Source organism: Anolis carolinensis, chromosome 5, assembly GCF_035594765.1.
Source record: "Anolis carolinensis isolate JA03-04 chromosome 5, rAnoCar3.1.pri, whole genome shotgun sequence".
In the NCBI taxonomy this organism is placed as follows: domain Eukaryota; kingdom Metazoa; phylum Chordata; class Lepidosauria; order Squamata; family Dactyloidae; genus Anolis; species Anolis carolinensis.
The window spans coordinates 96,935,667-96,949,801 of NC_085845.1; the positions used below are offsets into that span (position 1 = coordinate 96,935,667).

Sequence of the window (14,135 nt, forward strand, 5' to 3'; positions counted from 1 at the left end):
TCTGACCATGCTGCTGAGATGGAGACAGGATGAAGCTTTGTCAGAAGTAGCCCTGAGTCATGTAGCCCTGTGTCTGGCGGGCTCCATCCTGACTGTTTCAGCAGTATCCTAGGACGGGCAAAAGCCCTGTGTGATGAAGTCCTTGAGGTAGGAAAATAGTGTGCCAAACTAACTCTGACATGCTGTAAGACACATGGCTTTTTCAAAATACCCAGTTACTTCACTTTTATACAACTTTAACTGCATGACTGCTACCTATGGAATCCTGGGATTTGTAGTTTGGTGAGGCACCGCAGCTCTCTTGCAAAGAATGCTAAATACATTGTGATAGGACTACTTGGGATGGAGCACTGCAACATGGACTGCTAAAACAGTAGCAATGTGTTATAATTGTGCAATGTGAAAGAGAGCTGAGTTTTCACATAGTGGTAAAAGTGTAAGAGCTGCTCCATGCATCTGGATGGCATCACATGCTTCCCAAACCCTCTGGAAAGACAGGGTTGTTGTATGTCTTTCGGGCTGTGTGGCCATGTTCCAGAAGTATTCTCTCCTGACGTTTCACCCACGTCGCCATGTGGGCGAAACGTCAGGAGAGAATACTTCTGGAACATGGCCACACAGCCTGAAAGACATACAACAACCCTGTGATCCCGGCCATGAAAGCCTTCGGCAACACCTCTGGAAAGGGTTTGGATGTGGTTCCCCAGGAAAGAGTTATCCACTTTTGAAAAGGATGGCTCTGCTGTGGGAGAAGCATGGTTCAGAGCTTCTTGCATCAACCTAGAAGGATATTATTGAAGGGGCTGCCATGCCACTAGAGGCATGGAAGAAGCACACTTGATAGAAGCCTCAGAAATAATTTGCAATGTGGTAAAGGTAAAGGTAAAGGTTTCCCCTGACGTTAAGTCCAGTCATGTCTGACTCTGGGGTGTGGTGCTCATCTCCATTTCTAAGCCGAAGAGCCGGCGTTGTCCGTAGACACCTCCAAGGTCATGTGGCCGGCATGACTGCATGGAGCGCTGTTACCTTCCCGCCATTGATCTACTACCCTTACCTATTGATCTACTCACATTTGCAATGTGGCATGGAACTTAAAAATTCAAAGAAATTACAAATTGGCATATAGTGTTAATGTGAATTGACTAGAGCTTGCTGTTATATGTATAGCTTACTTTTTTTGAATATAATAAAAGTACAAGCTAGGGTGCATGTACACTATAGAATTAACTATTTCTACTTACTTATTATGGACATATATGTAGACATTTTCAGAGGAAATGTTAAAGTTTTATGGACTCCTATTGGTCTTAAGGGTTCTATTAGAAAACTAGTGAGAATGATAGTATAATATAGTAACAGTACCCAAGGTATTTTTTCCATGAACATTGCAATAAATATTGTAATAGGTACAGTAGAGTCTCACTTATCCAACATAAACGGGCTGGCAGAACGTTGGATAAGCGAATATGTTGGATAATAAAGAGAGATTAAGGAGAAGTCTATTAAACACCAAATTAGGTTATGATTTTACAAATTAAGCACCAAAACATCATGTTATACAACAAATTTGACAGAAAAAGTAGTTCAATACGCAGTAATGCTACGTAGTAATTACTGTATTTACGAATTTAGCACCAAAATATCATGATGTATTGAAAACATTGACTACAAAAATGCATTGGATAATCCAGAATGTTGGATAAGTGAACGTTGGATAAGTGAGACTCTACTGTAATGAGGTTTATTGCTTTAAAAAATAATCTTCCAAGTTCTAAAAATAATGTATTTTAAAACTAAACTGTGTTTGAGAATGCTGCAGTACCCAAGGTGATTTAGCATCCTACCAGTAACTATATGCTCTTCTTGTTAGAAATGGAAAAAATTGTGATGCTGCAATTGAAATGTTGTCCGTGACAAATGAGCAGTTTTAAACATTTGCATTGGAGGTTTTATTACTGTTGAGAGGAAACAGAGCGAGCCCATAAACATAGACTATGTTAAGTAGTAAAGCACTTTGTGAATCAAAGAAGTAAAAGCATTAACCTTTGAAATTGTTGAGCAGAGAGAATGATTTGTTTGCTCCTTAATTTCGTGACTGATTTGGGAAATGGCATTCTTCGGGTTTTCTGCGACATTTTATTTTCAGTACCTGTTGCTGGTTAAATGTGAACTGAGCTCTTCTTCAGATTGCTGAGACTACAAACTGACAAATACAATAAAAACAACCTTAATTTTGAAAATAAACACAACTTAAAATATTTCATAGAATGAATGGTTCCAGTTGGAAAAACGAACAATAGGAAGGCTCTTGTAGACAATGATCCTAAAATATCTGCATCAGCATCTCTTTTTATTATAGGAATCCCATATTTTAGCTCTCTTCCCACTTATGAATGAGGAACATTTAAGGTGAGAGCAAACACTATGACTGCAAATATAGATATTCACAAGAATACTTGAAGGAAGGCTCTATATACACAGTCTTACAAATCGGGCCATTCCCCTTTTTTTACTATGCATGTAAAGCTGGTAATGACATTTAGTTGAACATTTAAAAATTAAATTGGTGCTGCTAAAACTTTGCATTCAAGTCACCTGCCAACTTATGGCAACCCCATGAATATTATATAGTTTCTTAGACATACAATATTCAGAGGTGAATTTTCCAGTTAATTCCTCTGAATGATAAGAACTGATGTGCATTAGTGGCCTCCCACAGAATTACAGATCAGAGCTGATCCTACTTAATTTTCAAGATGCATTTAGGGTAGTTCAGCTCTGTAACTGTAGGACACTTAATGCTCGGATATATTGTATTTGAGGAGGCAGGTAAGTTGGAGAGACAAAAGTTAAACAGGAAATACCATTGTTCATCTGGACAATATAGGCAACACAAATGCAACAAAATTCAATTTTAACATCTATTGGTTTCACAGAGAATGCTAAATATATATTTAACATGTTTAATATCTATACATTCAAGGGAAAGAAAGTACACTCTACTATTATAAGGCAGTGAAAGATATTGGGATGCACGAGGAACAAGTGAATGACATTCGGGAAATATATGTTTTAATCCTTCAAAATGTTTGGGATTCTTAGAAAAATGGAATAGCTAGGGAAAGAAACATGGGGGGGGGGGGCGAAAGGGGGGCTTTCCCATCACATATGTGATTACAGCTGTATCACATGTATGGGATGTGCTCACCTGATCCTAACATAGGATCCCCGTTTAATGCTTCAGAAGGCAAATGAGAGCAAAAACAGCAAATGTTAACAATGTAACAATGTGTAATTTACATACATGCATTTCCTTTTGAACTTAAAAAGATAGACTCAAACTTCCTGTGAATTAATCTTATATCCTGTCAAACAAGAATCAGACAGAATTTTGGCAACTTGCATGTTAAAAAATTCATAAATTGGCAGATTCATTTTGGCAACCTGAATGTTAAAAAAATCATGTTGACAGATTCGTGTTAGGGTCCATCAAAACGTTTGAAAAACTGGTTGAAATATTTTTTTAAAACATCTACCAAAAGTGACATGACATGTGCTTCAAAATCTACAGCAATAGTACAACTCAAAGAAAATTCAGGCAATGCCCTTAAGAATCACACTCAATACCAATAACCATCTTATAATGTAGCTCATGTGATGGTACAGGGATCTATCATAGTACACCTAAAGAAGTGGACTGGTGTGATGCCCCTGGCTGCGTGAGCACTGGAAACCAATACACTGAGGCCAATAAACAATCTAATATCTTTATTAAGGAATTAAGGAATTAAAATGAAAACAAGTAGAAAGTATAGTCCATCAATAGACCTTTCAGGAAAAGTCAAATATAGTCCAGTAATATATTGTCCAATATATAATATTAGAGTTTAAAGTTGTAATCCAAAAAACCGAAACGCACTCAAACTTCCAAGCAGTTTGAGTGGGGAAAACATCTAAGTCTTTCACTAGAGTTCAGAACATGTCCAAAGGCAAGAAACTGGAAACAAGGCTGGATACACGGCACGACAAAACAAGACTGGATTCACGGCAAGACAAGTCAAGGAACACGGCTTGGCAAGGCACGAAAAGGCTGGAAGGCAGTGGACTTAAACGCAGTCCACACTTGGCTGGAAGCAAAGTTAATCCTCCAAATTCACACATTGACTCCGTGAGGACTAGCCAGTGCGGGGAACTTTTAAAGAACTTCAAATCTTTCTACAAAGCAGGTGTCCAGTGCTCCTTTTCCCAAGGGAAAAGAACTGAAACAACATCTTCGTCCAGATGCGATCCTCCCTGAGAACTCTCAGGGGGAAACGAGCTAATTAGCACTCTCTCTGGCTGCTAATCGGGCGCTTTTTCGTGTTTGTGTTTTCTCTGAGTGGCTAGCTTCCCAAAACTCCCTTCTCGCAAAGGGGGAAGAGGTGCTGGGAATAGGCGCCTGTTCAAGGTCCTTTTTAATGAGCTCCGGGCTAGAATTGTCAACAAAAGGCATCTGGAAAGGAACAGCCTCTTGCTGAAACGGCAGAAATCCCATTTCTTCATCACTGTGATCCATAATGGCGCCAGGGTCACGACCCAGAGGGCCATGGGACATCACAACTGGAGACCATAAAAGCGTATGTCAACTATAACTTGTTAGTTAGTCTTCAAGGTGCGACAAGACATGCCATCACACTAAGCTCTAAACAGTTCGGGACCTGCCTATCTTCGTGACCGTGTCATCCCCTATGAACCTATGCGATCTCTGGGATCTTCTGGGGAGGTCCTCCTCTCGCTTCCGCCTTCTTCACAGATACATCTGGTGGGGACGAGAGAGAGAGGGCTGCTTGTTTTACTTGTAAGCGTCCTCTGCCCCCTGATCTTCTAGGCAGATATAGCCAACATCACTGCGGGGGTGCAGTGAATGATGAATGGTCATGAGTTTTCTTGTTTTTCTGTCCAAATTGTCTAGTTCCACCTGTGTCCAGTTTATGATGCCAGCAGTATATCTTATGACAGGTATGGCCCAGGTGTTTATGGCCTTGATGGTGTTGCCTCCATTGAGCTTTCTTTTGAGAATTTTTCTGACCCTTTGTGTGTATTCTTTGCTGACCACAGTTTTCACATGTTCATGCTTGATGTTGTCCAGCTGTAATATGCCCAGATATTTATAGGCCTCTGGCTGGTGACACTTTATTGTTTGGCCATTAGGCATATTTATGCCCTCACTTTCAATGATTTTTCCTTTCTTCAATGCCACTATCAAACATTTGCCCAAACCAAACTCCATGCTGATATCAGTGCTAAAAATTTGGACAGTGTTAGTCAGAGACTGGATTTCCGTTTCCGTTTTCCCATACAGCTTCAGGTCATCCATGTACATCAGATGCGAAATTTTGTGAGATTTCTTAGATGTTTGATAGCCGAGATTTGTTTTTTGTAAGATTGTTGACATAGGGGTCATGGCAATAATGAAAAGCAGAGGGGACAATGAGTATCCCTGGAAAATTCCTCTTCTGATGTTGACAAGTCCTTCGTCGTTGTCGTCTTCTTCTTCTTTGTCTTCTTCTTCTTCTTCTTCTTATTGACTTCTGGTGGAGCCCAGTGAAAGAAATGTCTGGACGACTGCACAGGAGGCTTCCCTCAGAACACATGAGGCTTCCTGTGTTCTGCAGAAAACCATGGGGCTAAGTTGCATGGTGATACTTCCCCACCGAGCTGGGGAAGCATCGACTGCGGGCCAGGCAAAGTGCAGGGTCCCCGGATTGCGCCACTGCCCTGCTGATTCACCATGGGTGGTGGCAAATCACCCTGCGGGACCTCATCCATGTGATGAGTTCCTCAGGTCAGTGTGAGGTTGGGGGATCAGCATGAGGTTAAACATTGGCTTAACCAGAGTACAATCATTGTCAGAGTGTTTGCAGCGCAGCAGTAGTTGGATGGAAGCAGTGGAACGCAGAACAAAGAGATACTCAGAGACGTTGGTAAAACTATTTACAAAGTTTTACTGTATGCAGCAATAATCAACACAAACAGACTTGCAGATGACAGACGGACACAGGACTGCTCTGTTCTCCAACAAAACTTGACTCGAACTCTAGGCAGACAGAACTCAACTGAACTGAACTGAACTGATACAATCGTTATGCACAAATACTTGTGTCTGGATACTCCCTAGTTCCAGCCACACATCAAGGTCATCATAGCTTCTTGGCAATTAACTCTTTCCACACTATGGTACATTCTGGATGATGCAATCAGTTGCAATACAAGCATGGCACAAATTGCATTTAAACACTATCAATACACAAATCCCACATTAACAACCACAACATGTCTTGCACCTTGGAATAAGCTAGCGTGGGGACTAGTTGGTAGCAAGTTCTCCTCCGAGTTAGGGACTGGCTAGACAGCTGTAGTTAGTTCCAGGTGGAACTGGCAGCAGTGATCCTGTCAGTCAGCCTGTGCTCCTTGGGTTGCAGCCCTTGGATGCAGGATGGTTGTCCCCTCCTGCCCATGTCTCTGCTGACTACAGCACTGACAGAATAGCCTACCTTATTCTGGAGACTTCACCTTCTTCCTTCTGTCTTTTGTGACTTGCAAAGCAGGATGGGAGGAAAGAAAGGGAGGCTGCCCCGCTTCCTTCTCCCATCCTCCCTCTTGAGGCATGCAGCACAGAAGGAGGAAGACAAAGCCCCTAGCATAAGGTAGGTCATCTTGTTACTGCTTTAGCCACAGTGACATGGGCGAAGTGAGGTGGCAATTGGGTCTGTAGCTGGGCACTGGGGGTCCCTGCTGTCACTGAGATGACTCAGGCAGTCCCTGTTAAGCTGCAAAGTGGGCCTGATCTGGTGACTCAGATGCCAGATCTGACCTGTTTCCTTGGGTTGTGTAGTACCACAATTAGATTGTTCCTATATGGGCCAAACAAAACAGACTCACTTTGCAATTGCTCTGGTATAATGGCTGGAATCTGCCCTTCTGCTCTGAAGCAGAAGGGTGGATTCCAGTCATTAATCTAGAACAAGGGGAAATTGAATTTACACCGGAGTGCTCTCAGTGCTTTTGAAATGTGGACAGCTGGATTGGGCTGCATTCCAGCCTGATCTAGTGTCTGCATATCCAACAGACCACGGTTGTGTCACTGGTCAGACGTAGCTCTCTTGCAGAGCCTTGTTGGCAATATTGGGGTTTTTTGGTCACATGACTGGGCACTCTGGTATAACTTTTTCCAAAGCAATGTTAACAAAAAGGTTTTTCAAGGAAGCTCCTTTCGACCAGTGAAAAAGCAGTGGCAGCCCAATGAGTTTTTGGCTCGGCCAGCTGTCTGGTTCCACATTTTACATTTTAGCCGGAGGTGGGATATGGACATGGGTCTCTTATCATACTGTAAGAAATCAAGCAGAAACATGTAAGAGGGGTATGTTAAACTATTTAGGGCTTTAAAAGAGCATGAAAGGAAAATTGATCTGATATGGAATACACTGTAAGGAAATGTAGATCAATGAAGTCACATATTTCAGTAACCTCACACAATGTCCATTTTTAAAACTAGAACCTGGAGGGAGCTTTAAAAGTACAGGTTGTTTATCCCTTATCCAAAATGCTCGGGGCAGAAGTGTTCAGTATTTCATTTTTTGGGGGGAGGCAGAGGGTTGAAATACTTTTGTGGAATACAGCATAGTCTCACTTATCCAACACTCGCTTATCCAACGTTCTGGATTATCCAAGGCATATTTGTAGTCAATGTTTTCAATACATTGTGATATTTTGGTGCTAAATTCATAAATACGGTAATTACTAAATAGCATTACTGCGTATTGAACTACTTTTTCTGTCAAATTTGTTGTATAACATGATGTTTTGGTGCTTAATTTGTAAAATCATAATGTAATGTGATGTTTAATAGGCTTTTCCTTAATCCCTCCTTATTATCCAACATATTCGCTTATCCAACGTTTTGACAGCCTGTTTATGTTGGATAAGTGAGACTCTACTGTATATATAATGAGATATCTTGGAGATGGGATCCAAGTCAAAATTAATTTATGTTCCATATACAACTTACACACATAGCCCGAAGATAATTTTATGCACAATATTTTAACAATTGTGTGCATGAAACAAAGGTGTTACTTTCTCAGCCACTTATGTAGACAGTTTTAGATTTTGAACTATTTCAGCTTTCAGAATTCTAGATAAAGAATATTCAACCTGTACAAGTATGCCTCATTTTAACAAAGTAGATAATATGTTCCTGTGTCATGGAACCAAGTCCCAGGGCTGAATTTCCAAGCCCTGGACTTGGAGTCATAACATAAATAATTCCGGATGTCTCATGGAGCACCTGGCAGAAGAAGATAGAAGAGCCTGGGAACTCGGGGTTGAAAGTATAAACAATTATAATTGGTAGAATGTGTGGGAATAATAGTAATGTGATACAGGGGGTGGGATTTGGTGATGATATTTACGTGTGGTGTGACGTTACGACAGAGGTGATAAAAATGATTGTATGTAAACATTAGGTCATTCCCGACTTTTCCAAAGTCATGTATTCTTCAATAAAGATTGGATTTGAGAGCAGCTATCTTTGATCTGCGTTCAAACTGGTCCTTTGAAGTGAGCCTGACATTTAAGTCGGGAATCCCGTTCTCACCCTCCTGCGGATTCGCAGTGAAGTGATAATGAGTGGAGAAGGCGATCAAAGCCTAAATGGAGCAGAGAGGCCTTTGCCAGGGGCCCGGCCGTTGGGGGAAGAAACGCTGCAAGCCATAGCTTCCTCTACGGGGTACCCCAGGCCGAACGGCGTGACCCAGAGGATTCCCAGAGGAGGAAGAGGCGTCTCGGCGGCTGCAGAAACCAGTTGGGGATCTGGAGGAAGCATGCCGGAGACCGTGGCCCTGCGGTTATCCATCCTGGAAACTAATTTATCCAGGCTGTCGGAAACTGTGGGGAGATTGGTGCCACTATTGGAAGAGAATCTCCAGAAGGAGCCCACCCGATATGGTGCCGAGAGAGAGCCAAGTAAAGAAGGGGCTTGGAGCCAGAGGGGCCAGCGCGCCTCAACGCAGAGCCCCGTGGCGGCGAGGGGCGAGGGGGATGAGGAATACTGGCAGGAACTGGAGTTCCGGGACAGAATGGCGCGCGAGGTGGAGCGCCAGCAAGCTCTGGGAACTCTGAGACCGCCAACTCCAACAGGACTCCCAACCCCCCGAATGGGCGTCGGGGTGGAAAGACCACTGGGACCAGGAATCGGGTCCAGTGGATTAGCAGAGGAAGGCGGAGAGGAGCCGGAGATCCAGGAAGAGGAGGAGGATGTGCCGTACGACGAAGGAAGGCGAGGTGCGGGGGCTACGGCGAGGCCCGCATTCGGATGGGGAGAAGGGTCGACAGCAGCGGCAGAGTTTCGGGAGCCGCAGGGAACGACCGCCGGGATGGGGCGCGGCGTGTTCAAAGGGGCCGTCCAAGGGAACCCGATGCAACCCTTCCCCATGCCTCCCAGACAGCATCAACGGGCCACAGAATGGATGCAGAGGAGGGAAGAGCTCAAACTGGAATACGGAGGGGAATCATCTGAACTGAACTTTTTCCTCATTGGCATCAGGGGATACATGGAGGACAATGCACACACATTCCCCTCCGAAGGAAGCATGGTGCGGGCCATCGGCAACACACTAAAGAGAGGAGCGGCCAGCTGGTATGTGCAACTACATGCCAGACGCGACCCGTGCTTGAGGTCAGTGCCCCGCTTCCTCGCCGCACTGGAAAACCGGTTCAGAGACCGGCTAGAGCAATTGAGGGCTCGAGACCAGCTTAAAGGAATAAAGCAGAGGGACAAAACGGTGCCCGAGTACGCAGAGGAATTCCTCCATCTCGCAGAAAGGGTACCAGAGTGGTCTGAAGTGACCAAAGTGGAGATATTCAAAGAGGGACTACGCCCCGAGGTTTTTAGTTGGGCGGCGCACAGAGACGATCCAGAGACACTTCAGGGCTGGATACAACTGGCAGGGCGCGTCGAATCCACCCTGGCCCAAGTAAAGCGCTTCCGGAGCGGCGGCGGCCAGCAAAGACCGGTGGCGAGGGGTCGAGGAGAAACGAGGAAGCAGGAAAGGCCCGGAGGGAGGCCGGGGATCCCCTTCAAAGGAGACGACAACAGACCCAAGCCGGGATGCTTTGTATGTGGGAAGACGGGCCATCGAGCAGCAGAATGTTGGGCCCGGAAGGGGGAGCCGCCAAAACCCCCAAAGCCCAAGCCAGCAGCCGGGAGACGAGCGGAGGAGGAGGTGCGAGCCCCAGAATCTCCGGAGAGGCTGGTGAGTCAAGACAAACGCATGCTGGTAGTGCCAATCTGCCTATCGGGGTTAGAGAATCGGGCCACCTGCAGGGCATTCGTGGATTGCGGTTGTTCTAGGAACATTATAACTCCGGAATTAGCAGGAGCGCTAAAATGCCGGCAGACGCTGCTTGACTCCCCGATTGCATTTTCGCAGCTAGATGGATCAGTTGCTGCTGGAGAGGTATCTACGAAGGAAATACGGGGGGTCCCATGTAAAATAGGCAAATGGGAAGGAAGAATATCCTTTGTGATAGCCCCTATTGCCACATACAATGTCATACTAGGGATCCCATGGCTCGAACAGGCAAATCCCGAAGTAGATTGGAGAGGAAAAAGCCTGGCATTTAAAGAGCAACAAACACAATGGGAGATAAGCAAAATAGCAGCAGAGGAGGACGAGGGAGATGAAACAGGGGAAATAGACCCACAGCTATTGCCACCTGAATACAGAGACTTTGTGGATGTTTTCAATCAGAAAGAGGCAAGTAAATTACCTCCCAAGAGGAATATAGAAGTAGAAATTGAAATAACCCCAGGAGCAAACTTACCAAAACCAAAAGTGTATCCCATGTCTGTTCAGGAGAAGGAGGAATTGAGGAAATATATTGATAAGAACCTGGCGCGAGGCTTCATTAAGCCATCCAACTCTCCTCTCGGAGCCCCAGTGTTATTTAGGAGAAAGAAAGACAACTCTCTAAGATTGTGCATTGACTATTGAAATTTAAATGCAATTACTAAGGACAATAAATACCCTATGCCCTTAGTAAAGGATTTAATTACCGTATTGAAGAAAGGGAGCATATTTACTAAACTGGATTTAATTGAAGCATATCATAAATTAAGAATCAAACCCGAGGATACTTGGAAAACTGCATTTTCCTGCGCATTCGGCCATTTTGAATATAAAATTTTGCCATTTGGGTTAAAAAATGGCGGCGGTTGCTTTATGCAGCTTATAAATGAAATACTGCACCCATTGTTGTACCGAGGAGTATTCATATTTCTGGATGACATCTTGATCGTGAGCGAGGATAAGGAAAAGCACGTGGAATTGGTCCGGGAAGTTTTGCAAAGACTAAGGGAAGCAAAGCTGTATGCAAAACTGTCCAAATGTGAATTCAATAAAACTCAAATTGACTTTCTAGGGTACCGGATATCTCCAGAAGGGTTAGCTATGGACCCGTCTAAAGTATCAGACGTAAAAGAATGGGGAGTACCTCAAACAAGGAGACAATTGCAATCATTTCTGGGATTTGCAAATTTTTATAGATCGTTCATAAAAGGCTTTGCGCAAATAACCACTCCCCTTACTGAACTTTTAAAAACAAAAGGGAAAGGGGAGACAGCAAAAGTGAAAGCTCCTGGCGCCAAACTGAGTTGGACACCAGAATGCCAAAAGGCATTTGAAACCCTAAAAGGACGCTTCACAGAAGAACCTGTCCTAAAACACCCCGATATCCGGAGCCCTTTCATAATTCATTGCGATGCTTCAGACTGTGCATACGGGGCAGTACTATTGCAAAAAGATCAAAATGGGAATTTAAAACCTTGTGGATATTTGTCTCGGAAGTTCAGTGAAACTGAAAAATGTTGGCCCATATGGGAAAAAGAAGCATTAGCCATATTAAAAGCCTTAGAATGCTGGCAGCACTTCCTCGAAGGGAGTGGAATCCCATTTGAAATTTGGTCTGACCATAAAAACCTCCAGTATTTAAAATCTCCTCGAAAATTGTCCCCTAAACAAATTAGATGGGCACAATACTTTAGCAGGTTCGATTTCCAATTAAAGTTTTTCCAAGGGAAACAGAATGTCTTGGCAGATGCTCTTTCACGCATGCCTCAACACGAGGGCATAACCACTACAAAAGAGGGAACATTATTTTCCGATAAACAATGGGGTTTAGCTGTCAGTACAAGAGCGCAGACCCAAAGAGAGAACACTGCTATGATTGAATTTGACGAGGAAAATAGTTGGGGAAAAGAACTGAGACAGTCATACGAAGGAGATCAGTGGATTGCATCCAACGCAGAAAAGGGGGAGCAGAAGGGGGGATTTTGGTTTGTGAACAAGAAACTGTATATCCCGGCAATATTAAGGATTAAGATTTTGCATCGTTTTCACAATAACCAGAGCGCTGGTCATACAGGGATTACAAAAACAACAAAGGCGATAGCAAAACATTGTTGGTGGCCTGGGATGAGGAAGGACATAAAGAATCATGTTGTCCAATGTGATGATTGTGCCAGAAATAAATCGAGAGGAGGGAAGCCAATGGGATTATTACAAACAGTAGCAGAACCTACCAGGCCTTGGGAATGTGTGGCTATGGACTTTGTGGGGGAACTGCCGGTTAGCAAGGGACATCGTTATATTTGGACAGTATTAGACCTGTTTTCTAAACAGGCCCACTTTATAGCACTGACGAAACTACCATCGGCAGAGAAGCTGGCTGAATTGTACATAAACCATATTTATAAACTTCATGGATGTCCCAGTAGAGTGGTCAGTGACAGAGGGGTTCAGTTCACAGCAAAATTCTGGGAAAAATTCTTGGAAATGCTAGGAGCAGAAAGGAGCCTAAGTTCAGCTTTTCACCCCATGACAAACGGGGCAGTAGAACGTACTCAACAGACGCTTGGACAGTTCCTCCGCATGTACTCAAACATGAGACAGAATGACTGGTCTAAATGGCTAGCCTTCGCAGAACTAGCTTTTAATTCGGCTATACACTCCACAACAAATAAAACCCCCTTTGAAGTTGTTTACGGGTATGAAATACAGCCTCTGCCCCAATTGCCAAGATGGACAGAGAATGAAGAAACAGGGGCAGGGAAATGGAAAACTCAAATGCTAGAATGTTGGAGTCAAGTGACTGCATCCTTAAAGGAAGCACACAAAAAGTATAAAACATTCGCAGACAGAAAAAGGATGGAAGGCGAAAAATTGGAGAAAGGAGATTTAGTATGGTTAAGTACACAAAACATCAAGTTGGGACTACCTTCGAGAAAACTGGGCCCCAAATATATTGGACCATTCAGAATACAGGGTGTTATAAACGAAGTGACTTTCCAATTGGCCTTGCCAAAAAGTTTAGGGAAAATACACCCAGTATTCCATCGCAGTTTACTGAAAAAGTATATGGGTACTTTGGACAAAATGGACACATAGAGTTATTGTTTGATTTATTTCAGAATTGTGATGAAAGCAGCACCGAAGAGGAGGATGGAGAAAAAGGGGGCGCCATGTCATGGAACCAAGTCCCAGGGCTGAATTTCCAAGCCCTGGACTTGGAGTCATAACATAAATAATTCCGGATGTCTCATGGAGCACCTGGCAGAAGAAGATAGAAGAGCCTGGGAACTCGGGGTTGAAAGTATAAACAATTATAATTGGTAGAATGTGTGGGAATAATAGTAATGTGATACAGGGGGTGGGATTTGGTGATGATATTTACGTGTGGTGTGACGTTACGACAGAGGTGATAAAAATGATTGTATGTAAACATTAGGTCATTCCCGACTTTTCCAAAGTCATGTATTCTTCAATAAAGATTGGATTTGAGAGCAGCTATCTTTGATCTGCGTTCAAACTGGTCCTTTGAAGTGAGCCTGACATTCCTGGACTTCACTTTTTAAGGAGAAACTGTCACACCAGGGGCAAAAATAACATGGAAAGAATAGGGATACATTCCTATATCACAAAATCAACCAACCAAATGAACAAGCAACAAAAAACCAGAAGAGCAGCTTGATTATGTTTTAGCAGACTTTTTATTCCAAACTAAAAATATGCACATATGAAGTGAAACAACCAGATCAG

The 14,135-nt window shown here is 43.5% G+C and overlaps 1 protein-coding gene across 12 annotated transcripts in view; it reads right to left on the reverse strand.

Annotated features, from left to right (window-relative positions):
* Nucleotides 1-14,135, reverse strand: part of shisal1 (shisa like 1) — a 267,217-nt gene that overhangs the window by 153,873 nt on the left and 99,209 nt on the right. The window contains exons 5-6 of one of the 12 annotated variants that reach the window (XM_062981952.1): nt 3,209-3,238; nt 2,044-2,203 (exon numbers count right to left, since the gene is read on the reverse strand). The exons of 9 other annotated variants lie outside the window; for them this stretch is intronic. In XM_062981952.1, coding sequence (XP_062838022.1) covers nt 2,197-2,203; nt 3,209-3,238 — 37 coding nt within the window. In that variant the 3' untranslated portion in view covers nt 2,044-2,196. Of the gene's footprint in view, nt 1-2,043; nt 2,204-3,208; nt 3,239-14,135 lie in introns of those variants that run through there. 2 more of the 12 variants (XM_062981943.1, XM_062981953.1) reach the window with 2 other exon arrangements.